Raw genomic sequence first — 20,980 nt, 5'->3', positions numbered from 1 at the left:
CGGCTTGTAAATTTCACGGTGAGTAAAGTTGACTACCAAATATAGGACCTAGAATCTTGATTTTGTCTGCACGCAACGTACTACGCAGCCATTCTTTTCTCACCCAATAGTTACTTCTTAGGTTAGGATAGTTACTTTGAGGTTTTAGCTCTGGGTTTTATACGGTAAGGTATTGGTCATTGACCTCAATTTAAACCGGTAATCAATGGGCCCCATTTGCATTGCCAGCACGTAATTTCAAGAACGCTAAGCTGGCAGGTGACCTTGCTTGGCCTGGGTGAGAATGCAAATTAAATGGACTAGTGAAATTGAACATCATCCTTTCAATAATCACCCACCCAGGTCACTTTTTCGAATAGCGGGGTTATCTTCACTGGAAATCATTATCTTTTTAAAATATGCCTAGGGTTTCTCGGGATCTTACCCCTTCTTCCCCCCTTCCTCCAGCGAGGTCGAGGCTCAGTCAGGTCCAAGCATTCCATGCCATAGGCATGAAGGCGGGAGGCCCGCGCCGCCCCATTGCGAGGACTGACGTTTGTAACGCTAATCCAATCTCAGGTTGCCCGCATGTCTCGTGCACGGTCGCCATGCATTAACATAAACGGATTTTAAATAAAGACATCGGATGCAGAAACTTTCATGTATTGCATTCTCTACAACCAGCAAACGTCACAGCTGAGCAAGAACGGCAAGTTTCGACGTACACGGCACCCTGGATAATCCGCCCTGCTGGGCATTCGCTCCTATAGTCCACTGGAACAGTGTGTACAAGAATAGGCTCGGTATGATTTATGTGGATAAGCTGCGAGACAGTTGTGGGATAAGTTTAATCGCCAACTTGAACTTGAGCAAAAGCACGGAAACGACTGAACTGTTCGTTAGTTAGGTGAACAATTCAGGTGCGTTGAATCCTTCCATGCTCCTGTGTTAGAATGGTCACTTTTCTAGACAAGGTCTTAGATTCTCCCGACGACAAATGTAGTGGGCCTCCCCCGTTCACAAACTCCGTCCTCAGGCATCTTCCGAGAGCGTCTGATCACCGCGACAGGAGCGAACAGAGAACAGAAAATACCGGTTGGCGGCTCAGCTCGAGAGGTACACTCATCAATCAGGCCAGAGATCCTGCGATGACCTGACCAACGGTGATCATGTGATCAATGATCATTCCAAACAAGCAAGAAACCCTCAGTCGGCGGTACATAGGAACACAGAAGATAACAGGCTGGTTCGAGTGAATTTCGTCCTATCGCAGTCCGAACGTCAGTTTAGCAATGATCTTCAAAAAGTGGTAATGTAATCGGGCAGCCTAGTCGAGAACGAAGCATACAAAACGAAACATTCGAAACATTCAGTGTAAGCCCATACTGCACGCCTTCAGATCAGATCGTGAATGTTTAAACAATATGCAGTAGCTATCTAAATGAATATCACACGTGATCCTAACAGCCGTCGAACACATACGAATGCTCACCGAGACACGACCACCGGGAATAAATAAGCGAAAACGCGTCCAGATGTAATTACAACCAGCTTGGAATCAACGGGTGTCAGTAAAATAATCACCCCCATCCTAATAAAAGCGGCCACGCAACACGCAAGTAAAGCTCGTAAAAACAGTCAACATGACGGACAATTACAAACTGATAAACACAGACACACACAACGAAGCCAGCAGCCAGACACGCCCACCCTGTATTGACATTGTTGCAATGGCCTCGCATTTAATCTCTACTGTCCTGACGGATTCCGCTCAACAGAGCCGACGAAAATCTCGCACGAAACGAATGATAGCTACCCAGTCGTTTTAGCAAGTAGAACATACCTAGTGTGTTCAGTCTCTGGGTACGTAGAGCGCCGTTTTGCCACGGGAAGCGGACTCGTCCACTTGTGTCGCCACTCGCCAGTCGGCGACACAACGGAACAATGGAAAGGAAAGAATAACACAGCACAACGAGCAAGACTGGGCAAACAGACTAGCGGAATACTTGGAACAGGACGAACACATTTAGTGGTTCACGGCAACCAGCGTCTGTAACTTATCCATCGATAAGGTTCGTACGCGCTTTTTAAGTCATTTAATCACTTGAAGCTGTGATGCAATCGCTATGCAACGATATTGCAGAAACTAAGGAATTTAGTTCCAACAAGGTCCAAGGTAAAAGCGCATACGCTGATTTTCTGCAGCGTAATGTAGCAATGCTCCATTGCTCCAAAAACAACATGAGCCATATACCACGTTCTAAGGAATCCGGGTCGAGACGTGAGAACCACCTTTGGAGATGCATATCAAATACTGTGCAATGAGAATTTCCGTTTGAAAGTCGGTGATATATAAAAATACTGCACATACCACACGTTAAATTAGTACCATTCCTATTCCATCACATTGTTTACGCGGAGCCGATGCCGCTCTCCTGTGACGCACAGGGCACCTCCAGTGTCTCCGTGCGGGGGGCGGCAGGATTGGCGCCGTCACCGGCCGCCAGTCGACTCTGCAGCGCCTCTGCGAATGGGTCGCGGCCCGGCTCGGCGGCCTCGGCGCTCAGCGGCGCCGACGGCACGCCACTGTCCCGGCTCAGCGGGCGCGACGCCGCGTCCGCCGGGCACGAGCAGCTGCTGTCCACCGAGGCCTGCGCCAGGTAGGCCAGCGAGGGCGTGGCCGAGGCCGGCGCCGCCATCGTTAGCTGGTAGGGCAGCTGGACGCCGATGCTGTGCAGCGTCACCATGCCGTCCGGCGGCGGCGGCGGCGGCGGCTCGCTCAGCGGGCTCGAGTTGAGCCGCAGGGTGAGCGGTGGCCCGCCGGCGGCGCCCTGCGCGCCCGTCCCGGCCGCCCGCTCCGGCCGCCGCGGCTCCGTCCGGTCCGCCCGCTCCTGGCGCGCCTTCAGAGCACACATCTGGAAGTATTTCTGAAAAGGAGCGCGCGCTCTCAACACATGCCAACACATTTGGAAAAGTTTGCAAAAATTATGTCAAAAAAGTTCAAACAGGTGCCTGATCAGCTGTGAAATAAATAAGACATCACTCGGATAACACATTCCCGCAACGAAACTGCAGGCAGCTTCAAAGCTTCTCAGAAGCGCACACTCCTTTCAAGAGATCGCTATCAGCTTTTCTATTTGCTTTTAGACACTGGGTGGATAAATTACTACAAGCTGCCGATTGGACACACCTGCTTGGCCTTGACCTGCTCGAGGGCAGCCGGCGCCTCCTTGCTGGTACAGGGCGGCTGCAGACCCAGCAGACAGAACTGATGAAATACATCCGCTGTGTGCGTCAGCGGCCGCACCTGTGGAGCAGGAAAACTCCATCAACGACAGGTGTCTGACAGGACACCTCTCAATGACTGAGGATATCACGGCACAAAACCTACTGCAGTATACTCACTCGTTACACCCAAACATCCCAGGCATCCCACACACACGTACCCTCTGCGAGCCGCGCCGGTCGCGCCGGCGTTTGGGTCGGCTGGGGGGCGGCTGCGGCGTCTCTTCCTCCCGCCGCCGGAGGACGAACATGGGCTTGTCGCCGTCGACGTCCGTCAGAGGCCGGTCAGGCTCCGACGGCGGCTGGGGAGTCCGCGGACTCACCGGCGTCCGGGGACTCAGCGGCGTAGCGGCCCCTGAGAAGACAGAATTATGATATGACGTTAAGTGCCGGATACGAGCGATCAGGCTTCTGTTTTAAACATAACAAAACTGCAGCTTACACGACGAAACGTTACCAAATACCAGCTTGGTCAGTCTGAGACGGAAATAAATTTCCACACGTCCGAAACATAAGCAGCACTCAACGCATCCGTTTCCAACCAGCAATGTTGCTCTGCCTCTTTTCGTAGTCCCAATGCGGCTAGTTATTTCCTCCTGGATAGCACGCTAGCGACTCTCAGGCCACTCACTGCTGAAGCCGACCCTGTCACCCACCTGACGGCGTTAGTAGCGCGGACGGCGTGGCAGGCGTGGCGTTGGGCGTGTGCGCCAGCCGCTGTAGGTACGCTAGCAGCTGCTCGCAAGCGGCCAGCTCGGCGCGGTACGGCTCGGGCGGCGCGCGCAGCTCCGTCCCGGCCGGCGCGGCGGCGGGCGGTGGCGCCGGCGGGGGCGGGGGCGGTCGGCCGGTGTCCTCGCGCGCCTTCCGCCTCCGGTCGGCGGCGGCGCGCTGCCACCGCTGCCACTGCTCCACCTGTTGCCGGTATGACTCGTCCGCGGCCTGCCGCTGCCGCCGCAGGTCCGCCAGCTCTGCGCACACACGGCGCCCGGGTCAGCGAGAACGGGACGGGGACGGGGCACCAGCTGGCTTAGGACATGGACGGAGACTGGACTAGATAATGCGTTACAATTTCGCAGTCAGTGATCCCCACCCAGGAATAAAGCGACTGCGTATGAAAAGCAATGTGTGGAAGAACATCGATATAAAAATCTGTGAAAGGCCCAAAATGGATAAAAATAAATCAGAAGCTTCTTGCAGCTATAGCTTACATTATCAATCTCCTTTGTTCTGGTAATACTGAAATACTAATACTGAATTTCCGTCTGTTGCAGTATATAGAGGAAGTGATGAACCGCTTACCTTCATTGAGCATTTTGATATTGGCTTCCGCTGACTGTCGCTCCCGAAGAATGCGATCCTCCTCCCGCTGGTTTTTGTCGATCTCGCTGAAGAACCGATCCCGCTCGTATCGGAGGCTGCGCTGTTTCTGGTTGAGCGTCTCCAGCTCCCTCTGTAAAAATCGAAAAAGATTGCTTCAAGAAAGATTTCAAGAAAGACAAAGTGGTTACTCTCGTTGCGATTAATATGAATGATAAGAAGTATTACTTGATATTAGTTGCTTTGTCCAGCATTACGTCTCCGATTGATAAGCAGTGAAATGAGGGAGTATTTTCATGGGAACTGGTATATAATTTCAGGTTTATCATATATTTGATTTACTGTGCTATAACAGCGATATACATAAATGCAGGCATAATTAAATGCAGGCATTACTAAACGCATGTGATGAGCATGGGCTAGACTTAACCCTCGCATGTGTGCGGCGTTTGTCAGCTTCAAACGTGTAGGGGGGGGGGGGGTCGGTTGGACCCCCCCCCCCTTGCCGTTTGGCCTCTGGTCGAGCTAGAGCTTCGCGGAAAAACGAGCGTGTTGCCCGTCACGAGACGAAACCGATGATACCCAATTTTAAGGTCCTAGGTCATTGGTTGACCTTCCAGGTCAGGTCAATGACCCAAAAGTCGGGAAAATCGGGACCTGTTAGAAAGTCGTAAAGTGTGGATGCTATGGGGGTTTTCGGGGTGCTGATTACGAATATCGTGTTTGTTTTGATCACAGATGATGTCTTTAAGCATTTAGACCAGGTCGGGTCAGGTCAGGTCAGGTCAGGTCAACCAGTAGGGGTGGTGACGGGTATTCGTAGCAGGTGTCAACCGCCTCTGACAGCTTCGTAACATGTTACGAAGGCACCAAAACTACTTCGTAAATGTTCAAATGGTTGCTAAATTCGAATGCAGCTCCAAAAACTAGCCTGGAAACATGTCAAACTCGAAAAAGTGAACCGAGATCACCAAAGGTCAATGACCTGACCTGAACTTCAGCCTTCAGGTGACCTTGACATCCACGCTAATGCATGGGAGCAACATCGAATCACATGTTTGAACGTTTGAAACCACGAAAAGCTTGCAAACGCGCGGCTAATGTGAGCGGACATGCGCCGAATCGCGATTCCGGCCAAACATGGCCTTAAGAAATAGGTCACAGGTCAAAGGTCACTTGGGTCAGGGTCATGAAAGTTCCAGAGTAGGTGTAAAATTGATTAACTCGAGGGTACTGAAAGTTTCGTCACGATCGGCCGCTTTTTGCGCGAGTTATTTGCGAAAACCATGGGGGTCCATCCGGCCCCCCCCCTTACACATGCGAAGGTTAGGTAATCATTAAAAACTTAGTGACTTTAAAACGTTTCAGGGGCTGACAGGATAAGCCCATTTCCCAGACCTATCCACAGTGTGGTCTTTCGCTCGATAAAATAACGTCAGTGCATGCCACCGCATACAGTGTTGAAGCTTCGGACCCTGGGCCTGGTGCATACCTTTTTGGAGTCATAATCGCGGATGGTGCGTTTGGACTTTTTCAGCTCGTTGATCTCGCGCACTATCTTCTCCTCCTCCCTGAGTCTGAAGTTGTGCGTGTGGATCTGAGTCTCGAGCCGCTGCACGGCGTCGTCCACCTGCTTCTCGGTGCGATATTTCAGCTTGTCACGCAGTTTCGTTATAGCTTGACGCTGAAATGGTAGATAACCATGGTCAGAGGAGAAATGCTACCGACTGTGAAAGTTGCAAGCTTCCTAATTACGTTTTGATGATATTTTTAACTAAGCGAGCAGGGAATCAAGGCGTAAAGTGACACTATTCAAGGACTCATAAAGATGACGTGGAAAGAGTTGCTAAGTGATTAGATAGATAGATAGATAGATATGCTTTATTTCAGACTCTGGGTCCATACTCTTAAATAGATACTGATGATTTCAGCCAGTGCTGCCAGTGAATGATTACTGTAGTTCCACAACATTCTCGTCATTTTCAATTATTAACTTTTTCTGCCAAAAGCAGCGCCTTGTTTTACACCGTCAACACCAAGGCACCACACAACGTTGCCACATTCGCCTGGCCTTCCCGTTTGCCTGGTTAGTGGGGCGGGCACACTACGAGGTGAGGGCGTACCGTTTCTGTGATGAGCCGCGCCAGCGACTTGAGACGCTCGTCGGTCAGCCGGTGCTGCTCGTAGAGGGCTTCCCGCGCGGTCCGCAGCTGCTGCAGACGCTCATCCACGCCTTCGTTCAGGTTACAGCCCTTCTGCAGGTCGGGACGGGGGAGGCTACTGTGAGTCTGTCGCAGGTGTGCAACAGCCTGTGTAAATACAACATTAGTAAAGATGGCTTGGGCAACACAGAGTCACAACCAGAGTCCAAAGGTTCAAATATTCATGCTACATTACTGAATACAATAAATGATTTATGAGAGCTGAAGCATATCCTTCCACTCTGAAAGCAAAATTAAGCTTACCTACTGGGACTTGACAAAAAATGTGAATGACACTACACATATATGAAACTGACATCAAGGGTGATATGGTTTTGAAATTGCTTGACAATTATCAGACACCTACTTAAAAATGAAAAATACAGCATTTAAAAGACAACTTACCAGCTGTTTTTCCAAGTTGTCAATTTGACAGCTTAAATCATGTTTGCTCTTTTCAACTTTATTTTTATCAGGTGGTTTTGGAGGAGCTTCTTCAAGTTCAAACTCTCCACCATCTGGGTCTGCCATCACTGATTGAACTTCTGAAACAGGCTGTGAGTATGTTCATACAATGCATGGTACTTAGTACTTACCCTTATCTTACCTGTGACTCTGTGAGGGCCACATAACTAGTGGAATCATACTGTATCAAACTTATAGATTTGACTAGGATTTGCTCTAAAATGACTTAGGCAGAATTATTTCCAAACCCTCAACTGAGTGGAAAAGGTGTGAGACAACAAACTGCTTGTAATTTAAGAATTGTGGCAATGTTCTTGGTAAAGAAGCACAGTAAGAGTCATGCTGAGAAAATGATCTAGAATGAGCTAGAAAGGTAGAAAAAAACTAGAAGGAGCATACAAGTCTGAGTCAATTTTGTGAAGTAGCAATTTAGGTTGGCAAAACACAGAAAATAAAGTACAATTCTAGCATCAAAAAGGCAGTTACAATAAGTAGTGTACAATAAGCATGTTCCCTTAGCATGGAACAGGATGAGGCACTAGGCAGTAAGGGTACAGCATGGTGCAGGGCGCAGGCACATCAAATCCGTGCACAATTATAGACAGTGTAAATTGTAATGATCTCACTGGCTTGATACTTGATAGCTAAGTATCCTTATTGCAGGCACAGCACAGTCATGCTACTTTAACTCATGCTATTTTAAGTTAAGTCTCCTACGTCTACGTGACATGTCATTGGCATCCTGAAAATGATTCTATTTCCAAGTAAAAAATTATCATTCCTGGTTGAAGATCCCCATTTCAGTTGAGTTTGTTGTATTTTCATTTGAATCAGTTACCAAAATATGGTAGCCAGAATTTTTCAAAAATAAGTAGGTATGCCAGCAATCATTTCCTCAATATCAATATGGTGACTTCAGGTGACCTAATTGACCTTGAAAGGTCACTTTGATAGGTAGTTCACACCAACTGCAATTATCAAGGTCAATTATGAGTCACATTTTAATTGTCAGCCTATTTCTTTATAAATTTGTTTAAGCCACATAACAAGCAAAAATGGGAAAGGACTTAAAAAGTTAAGCTTGCCATACCTTGACCTCAACCTGATAGGTACCTACCATATCCAGCGATCCAACAGACGAACATATAGAGCGAATTGAAATATCTGACGCTTACCTCAATAATGAGAAGTAGGTACCTGCCTGAACGCCTGCAGCTACGCTATATTACCCCAACAACGATTTAAATCCTATCGCCGGGCTTCAATTATCTCCTCTGCGGGATTTTCTTACGCAACAATCCAACAGAAATATTTGTGGTGGATTTTGTCAAACATGCGGCTCAATTGTCCGACTAAATCAAAGCTTCCATATGTTCCATATAGTAGAAATACTTCAACAAGAATACGGGAAAGTGAATCCCATGAGCTCACAACATGCCGCCTAATCAGAACCGCAATACTCACCGCTCTCGAGTCTCGACCTCGTCATTAATCAGAATTCAGACATCAGCAGGGGTGTAAAGGCATAACCACGCCCAAAAAAGTAACGCGGCCGCGGACAAGCTGTCATAAGGCCCGATAAGCAGTGGTCGATAAAACTTCCAACGTACCAACGCTCGTTGGAGCAAGATATTAGCAATACTTGGAAGAGCTGGAGACAGTCCGCCCGTCTACATGGATGCTTCCTTACGCCTAAAATACAGCATTGACATGATTTTCTAATCGTCCGGTGCTGTTATCGGCTGCTCGGTACCGCGTGTATTTTCCCTCATTCACTCCTGGTCACCCTTCGGTCACCCCTCACTGGGTCGGGCCAGTCGGCTATTTTTATCCTCTTTCCGGCTAGGCCACCCGCTGAGCTCCCGCCGTGCCGCGCCGTCTGCGAGGGGCCTGACGCTTCTGCCGGCAGAGGTTTCTCCAGGTGTCTCCAAGGAGCCATCGTAGCGCTAAGGGTGTGCTCCGCATACACATACATTGATTTTCGCCCTTACTAGCAGGGCCGCTGGCACGCGTTGGCAGCGCCCTGCGGGCATTTTTTCGCTTAGGGTCATTTTGTGGTAAGGAGGACCAGAAAATCACCCTTCCAACTTTCTCCAGGCCTGGGTGTTTTATCGAGCGCGCCTGAAAACGCACAGTGGACCGAAATCGCACTTCGATTGCGTTACTTCGTATTAGGTAATGCGATCAAAAGTGCGCTCTTTTCTCAATCAATAAGGACAAATGCGTGTAAGCACACATATACACTTTTAAATTAAAAGCTTTAAAATGCTGAATTTCAACATCACTACGCTGATGATAATCGTTAGTTGTTTCAGACTTTGGCGCGAAAACGTAGGCCTTCAGATCCACCGTGCGGCCGGTCACCGTATGCAGTAGTGTGATGGTGTGAGTTGGGTCTGGGGAGTCATGGCCGTGTGGGGAGAAGGTGAGCAGATACCGGTGTGCCGACGCGGCGGATGGTAGTGATTAGACAGTTGTGACCTGGTGTCCTGACCTGAAGTGACTGACACCTGAAATTTTCAGGATAGGTGGCAAAAGGCTCATTCCCAGACGTTGTGCCAAATTTTGCGGCGCTACGCGACACCAACTTTTACGCTATTCGCGAAAAAACTTAGGGAGGCTGCTTCCCCCCCCCCCCCGCCAGGCGAGGGCTAAGTTGGAGACAGTGATGGGACTAAGATGTTCGTTGGAGCAACTCCAAGCATTTTATCGACCTCTGCCGATAAGGGGGCGGGGCGTTATCCCTCAAGGGCATACGCGGCGGAACGGGAGGGGGGTGGGGCATGCACCGGGGCACCGTGCCCTCCCCCTTGATTTTGTCATTTTAACATAGGGTAACTGTGGGGAAGACGCACCCCTGGGTTAAACGCCTCCCCTAAAAAAATCGTATTTCTTATCGACGGATAGGTGTTTTATCCTGTCTTTCAGAACAGTCAGCTGCTTGTTTACGTAGGTCTCTATTTCCAGTTCTGCATCTTGAGGAGCAGCGTGGGTAGGTGCTGATGTTGGTTTTGGGTGTTGTTTTTGTTGTTTTTACAGAAGATTCCTAACATTTTGATACCCTCTTTATATCACAAAACTTGCTATTGTGCACATCACTCAAAACTGCGTTTTATTGTCATTCTGTTGAACGTATTATGCTGCGGCGTTAGTGGCGCGTTTTTTGTCAATATTCTGTTGACCGGAAATGGAGTGGATGGGGCAAGACGCCTACTCGATGCATGGGGCAAGACGCCCCCAGTTTTCTGAAAGGGGGGCGTTTTGCACGGTGGTGAGAGTGCAGGGTAGCGCCCTGTAGGTCGGGGCCGAAAAGGCCTCTCCCTGTCCTTTTTTGCTGATATATCCTAAACGACTGCAGATATCGTCACCAAACTTTCAGGACTCCTCCGGGCATCGATTTTACACATCGCAACAAAATTTTATTCCAAAGGCTATGATAGGTTGACCACAAATGACGTCAGAATGACGTCAAGTTCTGCCATGTTCATCATTTTCTGTTGATGGATGGGGTGGGGGCGCTTTGCACATGGGTGTGGGCGTATTACCCAGGGTATGGGGCAAAACGCCCTTTTGTAAGGGTATGCGAAAACCTTTTTGGGGGGTTAAATACCACACGCAGGTGTCTTTTCTTGGTCTCAAAGTGTAGTAAAAAGAATGAGCTACATGATGGTGCCCAAAGGTTTAAGTAATCTGTGTTGGGTTGAGTGTCAGAAGGTTTCGCGCTTAAGGGGGGCGTTTTTGACCTATTCACCCTAAGCCCTATTGGCGTTGCATGGAAAGAATGGGACCAAAAGTCGGCAGTGCCCCCCCCCCCCCTCTTTATTGAAGGTGTTCCGCCGCTACTGCTCAAGCCTCAAGGGGACGCCATATAGCTTTAGAGATGAGCGTGAAGAGGCTATAGCTCATCTCTAAAGCTTAGAGGGGCGCTTCAGCCTGTGAGGCCTCGGGGCGACCATGCATGCAACAGAAGGGCACTTATGAAGGCAAAAGGGGTGCTTTCATACTAAAGATCGTTAGCCCTCGTTGGCCTGCATGCCAACGAGGGGTGCTTCTGAGGCCCATAGATGATAGAAAGAGGGGTCAGGGGCGCCTACGACGCTCACGCGACCTAAGAGCTCAGTGGCGCGGGAACCACTTTCAGGCTGGGTGGGGGGGGGGGGGGGGCACCCGGCCGGCACACCTGATACTCCCCGGAACCTAGGGTACCCCCAAATCTAGTTTTTCATCGGTCTTACGCCATTTATTTTTTCACTCCTGTCTCCTTAAACATTTCAGCGACAAGAACAAAACAAAAACATTTGCAAAAAAGTGAGGTATTCCGTCTCAGCTGAGTCTAGGAACTACCTACCTAAGGTCCATTCAATCCACTAACTACCTCCATTCAGTTTTCCTTTGTGACCCATAACCCCTAATTTGGGGAGGACAAGCTGCCTCGACGGTTCCTGGCCCTACGAAAAGTTGTGGAGGCAGGCTGCCCCCACTGCCCCCCCCCCCCGGTTCCCGCTCCTATACCTAAGTAGGAGCTAAATCCAACTATCGTTTTAAGTCGGTCACGGTGTTTTTTATAACTCCCACCAAGTTGACTTAGCGAACCGTAAAAGGCACTTAACTCAAAATGATTCATGGAAATTAACCCGCGCCCTGGTGGGGGGGCTATTTTTTGCCCCCCCCCCTCCAGACTTTTCAATATATCTCCAGAACCGCTGCGCCGATCGTCACCAAACTTTCAGTACCCTCCCGGACATCAATTTTACACATTGTGACCAAAAATTTTTCCAAAGGCTATGATAGGTTGGCCGGAAATGACGTCAGAGTGACGTCATGTTCTGCCGTTTTCGACCCAAAAAAGGGTTTCGCGGGAAGAGCTGTCAGGCCTATAGCTTTGCAAATACAGAAAAACGATAAAGACATAAAAGCTGTAGAATTGACAGGGCTACAAAACTGCTATCTCGGATTTTTAAAATTTTTGGATTTTGACCCCCAAAAATCAAAAAATAGATTTTTTGATTATAATAGCCGAAAAATCCAAAAAGTTTTTTGAATTTCGAAAAAACCGGAATATATGTGATAGTCCTTACCGCCTTCTATCTACATACCAAATTTGAGATCGATACCTCTTTTTTTGGCCAAGTTACAGCGAAAAAACTGTTCAAAATTGATGACGTCAAATTTTCAAACTCAATTTTTAGCAATTCTAGACCTTGTAGCGCAAAACAAAGACCACCATTAGACTCCCCGTGACGAGCTGCATCGAATCAATACCCATTTTATGCAAAAATATCAACTTTGAAATTTGACCTTTTTTGACCTGACCTTGACCTGACCTCCACCAGAAAGTGACCTAAGCCGTACCTGATAGTCTTATAACCAACACCATTGAGTTGGAAATGAAAAATTGGCCATAAAACATGCATCGCACAACCTTAGTACCTAAAGTTAGGTTCATGTGACCTGACCTGTGACCCTTGGTGACCTGACCTGTGACCTGACCTGGTAATGTCAGTGACCTCTTATAGTAATATATGTACTAGGCAACTGACGCCCTATCGCTGATTCTCGACAAAATGCGTTTTCTTCGGTGTTATAGCGCATTCCCTAGATGACCCGTGAACGGTGAAACATTTCATCTTTGACCTGACCTGTGACGTCATCAGTGACCCCGAGGTCAATGAAATTTGGTTTCCTTCAACAAATGTGACAGGCCTTTCGAACGCCGTTTGAATTTTGCGGATTCGTCCAGTAGTTTCGGAGATACGAGGGGGGGCAAAAAATAGCCCCCCCCCCCCCCACCAGGTCGCGTTATAAACAGACCCCACCAGGGCGCGGGTTAATAATATGCTATAAAAATATAGTGGATTATAGTGGATTTATAGTGGATTTCCTCCAGCCAGTTTCCTGACATTTACCGGCTGCGGGCTGAGACCTTTGGGCTAACGTCAACGACAAAGTAAAGCTTTTCAAAACAAAATTATTCCATTCGACATGCGGCTCGAAATATTCGTTCTGCGGCATTTTTGCCGAACTCATATAAGTACATATGTACATTAGAGCGGACCATGCAGACGTCGGCTGTATACCTAGTTATACCTATCTTTTCACTTTTCACTGTGTTTTTCACCTAATCCCAGAGATCTGCGATTGACCTGAGTGAGACCTTAAAACTGTGGATAGTGACGATAGCTACATTCTCCATACCATCAGTTACCTGCATACTTAAGAAAATATCTAACACAAGAAAACGGCTAGTGACAAATTAGCCACCAACGTCAAACGTTGAGGCGCTAGTGAGAAATGAAGTGGGGTATTTAACCCTCGCCGGCACAGGCCATTTTGCGTCCTTCGACGGCACAAGGGGGGGGGGGCTACGACCCCCCCTCGCGTTTGGCCCCTGATCGAGCTAGAGCTTCGCGGAAAAAACGAGCGTGTTGCCCGTCACGAGAGGAAGCCGATGATACCCAATTCTAAGGTCCTAGGTCATCGGGTGACCTTCCAGGTCAGGTCAATGACCCGAAAACCGGGAAAATCGGGACCTGTTCGAAAGTCGTAAAGTGTGGCTGCTATGTGGTTTTCCGGGGTGCTGATCACGAATATCGTGTTAGTTTTGATCAGAGATGATGTTTTTAAGCATTTAGACCAGGTCGGGTCAGGTCAGGTCAGGTCAACCGGGAGGGGTTGTGACGGGTATTCGTAATACGTGTCAACCGCCTCTGACAGCTTCGTAACATGTTACGAAGGCACCAAAACTACTTCGTAAATGTTCAAATGGTTGCTAAATTCGAATTCAGCTCCAAAAACTAGCCTAGAAACATGTAAAACTCGTAAAAGTGAACCGAGGTCACCCGAGGTCACCAAAGGTCAATGACCTGACCTGACCTTCAGGTGACCTTGACACCCACCCTAATGTATGGGAGCAACATCAAATCACATGTTTGAACGTTTGAAACCACGAAAAGCTTGCAAACGCGCGGCAAATGTGAGCCGACATACCTACGCCGAATCGCGATTTCGGCCAAACATGGTCACGGAAAAGAGGTCACAGGTCAAAGGTCATTGGGGTCAGGGTCATGAAATTTTCAGAGAACGTGTAAAATTGATCAATGCGAGGGTACTGAAAGTTTCGTCGCGATCGGCCGCTTTTTACGCGAGTTATTCGCGAAAAACCTTAGGGGGGGGGGTTGCATCAACCCCCCCCCCTGTGCCGGCGAGGGCTAAACACAAACAAGAGATGTGCTATCCCGTCAAATAATTACATAGACAAACATCACACATAAATACGCATATTTACCTTCACAGCCCATTTATGACAGATAGGCGCGCTCGTGCCAGGAGACCGCATATCCGGCGGCTGGGGCACCGCCAGAGGACAGCAAATCATCGGCGAGTGCCGACTCGACGCGCCGAGCGCCCCAGAGGCGGCCCGCTAACGAACCATCAGTGACAGCCATCCCCAGATAATTAAGATTTACACCCACGCAGCCGGCACGCGCCGTATCACCGGCAATTTTTTTGTATCACCGGCGGCATTTCAAAGGGGCGGTGCCGGCGCCGGCGGCTCCGTCAGTGGTTTGTGAGGCCCGCGCTGCCTATGTCCGCCACGTGCCGGGACTCAGTCTCGGGTGCCGCCCCTACTGACAGGCCCGGGCCGCTGAGCGTCGCCCAGGTATCAGGTGACGAGCAGCCGAACAGCGATGACCCTCTAACCCCCGCAGAATGCCGCTGTGTGCCGCCATTGGCCGTTTAGCGAGAGCGACGACAGGCCCGGCACTAATTGTGGGCGTGTGCCCGTCACACTGTCACAGGAAGACGCTAATAGGCTCACACATTCACAGAGAGCAATTTAAATCCCATGAAGATATCTGAGAGCCAGTCAGTCAGACACGGAACGCGCTATAGGGTGGCTTATCAGGGCTGTAGCGGAGTAATGATCTCGTCAAGAGCGTGAAATGTGTTTTATTGTATTGTTGCGTTGTTAAAATAATCCATCGCTTAGATGGCTTGTTTTATCTGCACCGAGAACTGTGCATTTGAGAAGCGTATTTTTGTGTTGCTTAGCTTGGAATTGATATTTTACTTAGTTGTGGTCCTGAGGAATGAGCATTATTGCTGGATAAAAATGGCTTTGGCTTAAACTATGGTTTTGGCTTAAAAGTGGCATAAAATAACCACTAAGTAGAGCTCTATAAGAAATTTCTTTGTGGCGACCGTGTCCAAATCTAAACCACAAAGTTCAGGTAATTGACCGAAACCTTAATCGGCTCTTGTCCTCAATGCGAAATGCATGATGCCTCGTGCTGTATTATGTATAATGTATATGTAAGATGATGATGATTTAGGAAGCCTTGAATCAATTTCCCAGTCTCTATCTTCAGCTACGGATTGATGCCTTTCCAGAAATAAAATTAACAGCGGCATCATTCAGGTTAAAAACCCACTGCGATAGTATGTAAATTAACTTCAGCTTTTTAATCTTAACTGATAGGGCCGTTCATGCAGACGGCAGCTGAGAGAATGCAGCAAGTGCCAAGTGCCGTAGCGGCCGACGCGACGGCAGCCTCTTGTCTCCCTTCCCTTTTCCCTCCGACAGCGGCCGACGTCAGCCCAACTGACGCGACGAGACGGGGGGGGGGGGGGGGCTGGGCTATAATTCCCGGCCTACGTAGGGGGGAGAGAGAGAGAGAGAGAGAGAGAGATACGGTGTATTTAGTTCATGGCTGCGATCATTTGCCCATATAGCGCATGTGATAACAGTACAGCAGTTTTGAGGCACTGCAAATAAACAAATGCAACTACATTGGCGCAATTACGATAACAGTAGCGTACAGGCCATATTCTATCTGGACGACATGATATCCAGGTTAATGAGCGAGGTCATATGTGGAATGCATGACCTCCTCAGGCGAGTACCACAGCAAAACGTTTCAAGAGTGTTAGAACTTCTCGTTTCTCTGCCGGATATCGAGCCTCTCGATTTCGGGAATAAGTCTTGATGTGCTATCGACTTGAGCATCTGTTTACCGAGTCTTAAACATAAAGTCTGTCTTCTATTAGCGAGTGTTTCCAGGTTGAGGCGTTGTAAGATGTTCTGGTAGCTTTCATCGTATCCGGCGATTATTTTGACGGCCCGTTTTTGTACCTTTTCTATTTTCTGAGCCTGTTGAACAGTTAGTCCGGCGTGGAATACAGGGGCGCAGTACTCGAGCAGTGGCCTTATGTATGTGGTATATACCTTAACCAACTGCTCTTGTGGCGGCCGAAACCTCTTCATTACATGCAGCATGTAGAGGGCTCGGGATCCCTTGGACACAATGTCATCAACATGTTTCTGCCAGGACATGTCACCGGATATCGTGATCCCAAGTAATCTTGCGTGGTCAGTTGTTGGTATACTGCTGCCATTAAGGTCTATATCCGGTAAGATAATAGGCTTTTTGGCTGTGTAGAAGTGAAGAATCTGACATTTTTCTGTATTCAGCACCATCTTGTTCGTGTTGGCCCATTCCGACAATTTATCCGTTACTTGCTGTAGGGTGCATTCTTCATTAAATTGATTCACAGAGCATGCTTGGAAGACTGTTAAATCATCTACATATTTAAGCCTCCTTTCGTCTTGGACGGCGGCATCGTTTATCATAGCCAGGAAGGCTACTGGTCCCACTAGGGTCCCTTGTGGCGCCCCACAGGTTATGGGGCTCCACGTGCTAATGCTGCCATCCGGCATCTTCACTCGTTGGTGTCGGTCCTGAAGGAAGGAGCAGAGCCAATGTGCGTAGGCAGATCGGAGTCCCATGTTCAGGAGCTTCTGTATGACTGTAGTGTGATCTATTAGATCAAAACCTTTTCTGAAATCATACATAATCATGGAAAATATTTTGTCCGACTTGTCCAGCTGCGTGAATAGGTTGTGCAGTAGTCTGACCAGGTAATGGGCAGTCGATGCTCCCTTTACGTTGCCGTACTGACGGATGTCGATCTTTGGACTTATGTATGTCGTGGAGAATGAGCGGTACCATAAATCTTTCAAAAACCTTCATAAATGTGGGTGTGAGGCTGATGGGACGCAAATCTCCTGGCGAGCGCGGCTTGTCTTTCTTGGGTACCGGTGTGATTGTAGCCCGTTTCCAAACCGAGGGCACCTGGGAGCTTTTTAACGAGCAGTTGAATATATACGCTAATGGAGTTGCTAATTCTATTGAGAATTCCTTAATCAAACTTGCAGGTAATTGACCAGTGGAGACAGCCATATTTTCTCTGATCCGTGAAAGATGCAGTGCCACTTGCCATGGCTGGATATCGAAAGGAATGTCATTCGCCGGTAAGTAACACGGGAGTTTGTCCACTTGCAGTCCCTCATAGGTCGTACAGACTTGGGCAAAGTGTCTATTTATTAGCTCAGCTGCGGAATCACAAGTTGCTGAGCTAATAAGGGTGACACATGCTCAACAGACAACGGGCGCTGCCCTTCCGATCGACAACAGCGGCGCGGCCCTGACACAGTGCACTCTGCTGACCTTTGTCGTCTCATCACACATCATTACACGTCACCACACGTCGTGACACATCACCACACATCACACAACATCACATCATCACACATCACGCATCGTCACACATCATCACATCATCACACATCACGCATCGTCACACGATATCACGCGTCATAACACATTATCTCCGGCCATGATATCATCAGGTGGCCGCCGCCGGACCGTCACCCTCGCCGCCGGTAGCCGAGCGGACGTCAGCGCTGCCCTACACCGGCTGATCAGACAGGGCTAATGGAAGCAGCCCACAGTGCCTCTCTGTTCCGAGCTGATACCACCTCACCGCCGCAGCCGCCGCCGTGAGCGGGCGCACGCAATAAGTGAATTTGTCGCGACGCTGGCCGGCTCGCCGCCCCGCCAGCTCGGTGGTTAATGACGAGGCTCTGGTCGATGGGTAGATAACCGACCCAGAGCGGTCGGGAACACCAGAAAACAATTATTGGTGCGAGCTCCGTGGCGCCGGTCAGTCGGCCCTATATACTACCTGAGTCGCCGCCGCCGCCGCCGCCGCCGCCGCCGTCTTCACCCCGCATTTGTCTTAACTGGACCGATTGGCCACCCAGCGACTAAATTATTTTATATACCTACCACAATCAACACACTATATCTACCTGAACCACAGGAAATAATCCCCAGGCGGGGGATGCATTTTTATTTTGGATACTGTAGGTAGGTACATTAACGAAGGAGGAAGGATTTCTTTCAGACATTTTATTGTTGAATATGACAGCGTGGCAATGGCTTATTCTTTTCTCTCCAGTGAAATAAGTCCCGCAATAAGTAGGCTGAAGGAGCTGCTTTCCGTATCAAGAAAATGAGTTTGAGATGATGGGCCAGGCCTCATGCGAATGCCTGCCTATGCCTTCATTGGAAAAGGTCTCGCCTGCACTTCCAGGATCATCACATGACATTCAATATTGGCATAGCTTGCAGACATGTTTTTTATACAGAAGAAGTATACCAATGAACAATGGCGTAGCCAGAAATCAGCGAAAGGGGGGCCATGGTGCTCGAGGGGGCGACTTTTTCCTTTGAGAGGGGCGCCATTGTCAGCTAGTGACATGGGCGTCAGTCTAAAATGTAACGTCATGTTCATGCATGATTTACAAGGTGTTGCAAAATACGAGCATAAGAACCAGCTTTCGCTGATTTTTTCATAAAATCCAATAAATGCAATTTGCAGCTCGGTGTTTTTTTTTTTTAATCCAAAAACCTTTAGGGGAGAGTGGGGCAATGGCGACACCATAAGCATTTTGCTCAATAGCTTAGCTATTTGAAGCTATTTTATGGTGATTTTGACTGTGGTTATAGCCAAAGGAATAGGCTTTCAGATAGCACCCAGTTTTAGTATCTCAGATCACTGATGACAGATTCAGAGCCTACGCGAAAATGTGGTGAAAAATGGAGGTGCAAAAAAGCGAGGGGTAATGCCGGCCACTAAGTGCAATAGTACAAAAGTCGAAATATCGTCACTGGTATTCATCCTTAAACCGTTCTTTCGATGGAAATTTAAGTGAGAATTAAGAAACGACAACTGTATTCAGCAGTTAACAGTACACTGCACTGCAACACAACACTGCAATCGCTGCAACACAACAGCGCGGCGCCAACAGAGCAGCAAACTAACACAACCGTAAACACAGCAAGCAAACTAACACAGCCGTAAACACAGCAGCCCGAAACGTTGAGCTTTAACGACAGAAGTCGCAAACTAAACCGCGAGGAGTCATTCCGGACACGTGTCCGGTATTACCCCGAGGTCAGCTTTATTTTAAGAAAGCAGGCAGCAGTCAAAGGCATTGCGCCGCAAACGCCTCACATCCAGCAGTCGCCTAAGAAAGGCTTAATTGAAGGTCATTGCAAAGCAGCTCTTCTGAAAATGCGTTAACACATTTCACAGTCAGCAAATAGATGCAACAAAAATTAAAAATCAGATACGAAAAACACATTTAACGCTATAAAAATGAAAATAATGGAGCTACCGTGACAAACTTGCACCACGTGCTAGAATGGCGCTCAACTGAAATGTAGACAACATCAGCTGATTAGTGATGGACAAAGTACTCACTAGAGATGGGTGGCCGGCATTACCCACCGTCCGCCATTGCCCCACTCTCCCCTATCTTGATGAGTATTTACTATTTAGCATGATATAGAAAACGCGCTCAGGCTACGGACATTTTATTCTCAAAATACGCATCCATGCGAATTCGAAAAGGTAAAAAATACGTTGATCGATAGGCACAATCTTTATTCTTTGCAAAAACAAAATTATACAGGTTCTTTTACTGATCCAAAGTGACCTATCGGCTGCAGCCTGTGGTCGACCGGGGTGGCCGTGCTTAGAATCTCAGACCTCCTGTATGTAGGATTCACGCTGCGACTTACGACTCGCTAACGAAGTTTTGTAAATACAATTGGAAAGCTCCGACCCGAACGATTTCTTGTGGAGTAAAGTCCTCATTCACTTATTTTATTAAGCTTTATTTAGGTACTAATCTTTTTAGCACAAACCAAAATACGTCAGTACCTACTCCTATCCTATCGAGTATCGTTACGGAGTTTAAAACCTAAAAGACCATGACACCTTTTATCGTAAAAATAAACCACCATGCGAGTGGGATATCTCCCAATTAGCCCTCTATCTCGGTCCTGATTATGCCATCCCCGCCGAGTCAAAACTCCGAGGCAGGTGGAATCTGCGGGGGTCGGGTCATTTGAGGGCCGCGGGCCGGGCCATACCTGCGACAGGCTGCCATCCGCCCTGGTTCATGGCTCGCCATATCTCTCCGCCCGATAACACTATCGGCGCGGCTCATGCCGCATTCTGCACGCTGATTGGTCGGTCGGCCGGCGGTCTCTCCGGGCCCGCTATCTGATTGGCGGAGGCGGCGCCGCGGGGTGCAGGCGAGAGGGCGGCGCCGGGCGAGCGCCAGTGCAGAGCACGGGAGCGGGGAGTGGTGGAGCGCCGAGGCGACGGGCAGAGCGCGTGCGTAACGACGGAGAGACCGACGGAGGGCGGCGCGACACAGGTCAGTCCGGGAATACCGGCGTGTTAGTGGTGTGGGAACTGTGTTGCCGTAATTTGCATGTAAATTTTGCAGTCATAGATTTATGTAAGGGTCTTGCAGCATTCATTGCAGCTGAATACGGTGCCTGCGGGAAAAGCGGCACACACACGCCACAGGCCGT

At 48.8% G+C, this 20,980-nt stretch overlaps 2 protein-coding genes across 4 annotated transcripts in view; one reads left to right on the top strand and one right to left on the bottom strand.

The window, feature by feature from the left end:
- Window positions 1–626: 626 nt before the first annotated feature.
- Window positions 627–8,526, bottom strand: LOC122387575 (eukaryotic translation initiation factor 3 subunit A-like). Of its 3 annotated transcripts, none has more exons than XM_043377906.1 (9): window positions 8,423–8,526; window positions 7,188–7,337; window positions 6,705–6,836; window positions 6,074–6,265; window positions 4,564–4,714; window positions 3,921–4,232; window positions 3,426–3,619; window positions 3,170–3,286; window positions 627–2,906 (listed from the first exon to the last, which is right to left on the bottom strand). In XM_043377906.1, the coding sequence occupies exons 2-9, from the start codon at window positions 7,311–7,313 to the stop codon at window positions 2,391–2,393; spliced, it is 1,740 nt and encodes a 579-aa protein (XP_043233841.1). In that variant the 5' UTR covers window positions 7,314–7,337; window positions 8,423–8,526; the 3' UTR covers window positions 627–2,390. The 3 variants fall into 3 exon arrangements, with proteins under 3 accessions (XP_043233841.1, XP_043233842.1, XP_043233840.1); XM_043377907.1 differs by having other exon boundaries at window positions 7,188–7,327; window positions 8,423–8,518; XM_043377905.1 differs by having other exon boundaries at window positions 7,188–7,324; window positions 8,423–8,510.
- Window positions 8,527–20,719: 12,193 nt separating this feature from the next.
- Window positions 20,720–20,980, top strand: part of LOC122387574 (transcription factor GATA-4-like) — a 35,395-nt gene continuing 35,134 nt past the window's right edge. Inside the window, exon 1 of the mRNA XM_043377904.1 lies at window positions 20,720–20,820. The gene's annotated coding sequence lies outside the window, so the exon portion shown is untranslated. The remainder of the gene's footprint in view (window positions 20,821–20,980) is intronic.

This window comes from Amphibalanus amphitrite, unplaced genomic scaffold (assembly GCF_019059575.1).
Source record: "Amphibalanus amphitrite isolate SeventyFive unplaced genomic scaffold, NRLGWU_Aamphi_draft 000290F_arrow, whole genome shotgun sequence".
NCBI classification, from domain to species: domain Eukaryota; kingdom Metazoa; phylum Arthropoda; class Thecostraca; order Balanomorpha; family Balanidae; genus Amphibalanus; species Amphibalanus amphitrite.
The sequence above is the reverse complement of the archived record's forward strand: the minus strand, read 5'-3'. Positions and strand labels throughout refer to the sequence as shown.

What these genes read in the sequence shown, in the direction of transcription:
- LOC122387575 (XM_043377906.1), bottom strand. Translation starts at nt 7,313, where the DNA reads ATGGCAGACCCAGATGGTGGAGAGTTTGAACTTGAAGAAGCTCCTCCA. An exon ending in CGCGCTACTAACGCCGTCAG is followed by an intron (nt 3,620 to 3,920) that starts GTGGGTGACAGG and finishes CTGTCTTCTCAG; the next exon opens with GGGCCGCTACGCCGCTGAGT. An exon ending in AGCAGGTCAAGGCCAAGCAG is followed by an intron (nt 2,907 to 3,169) that starts GTGTGTCCAATC and finishes GCTCCTTTTCAG; the next exon opens with AAATACTTCCAGATGTGTGC.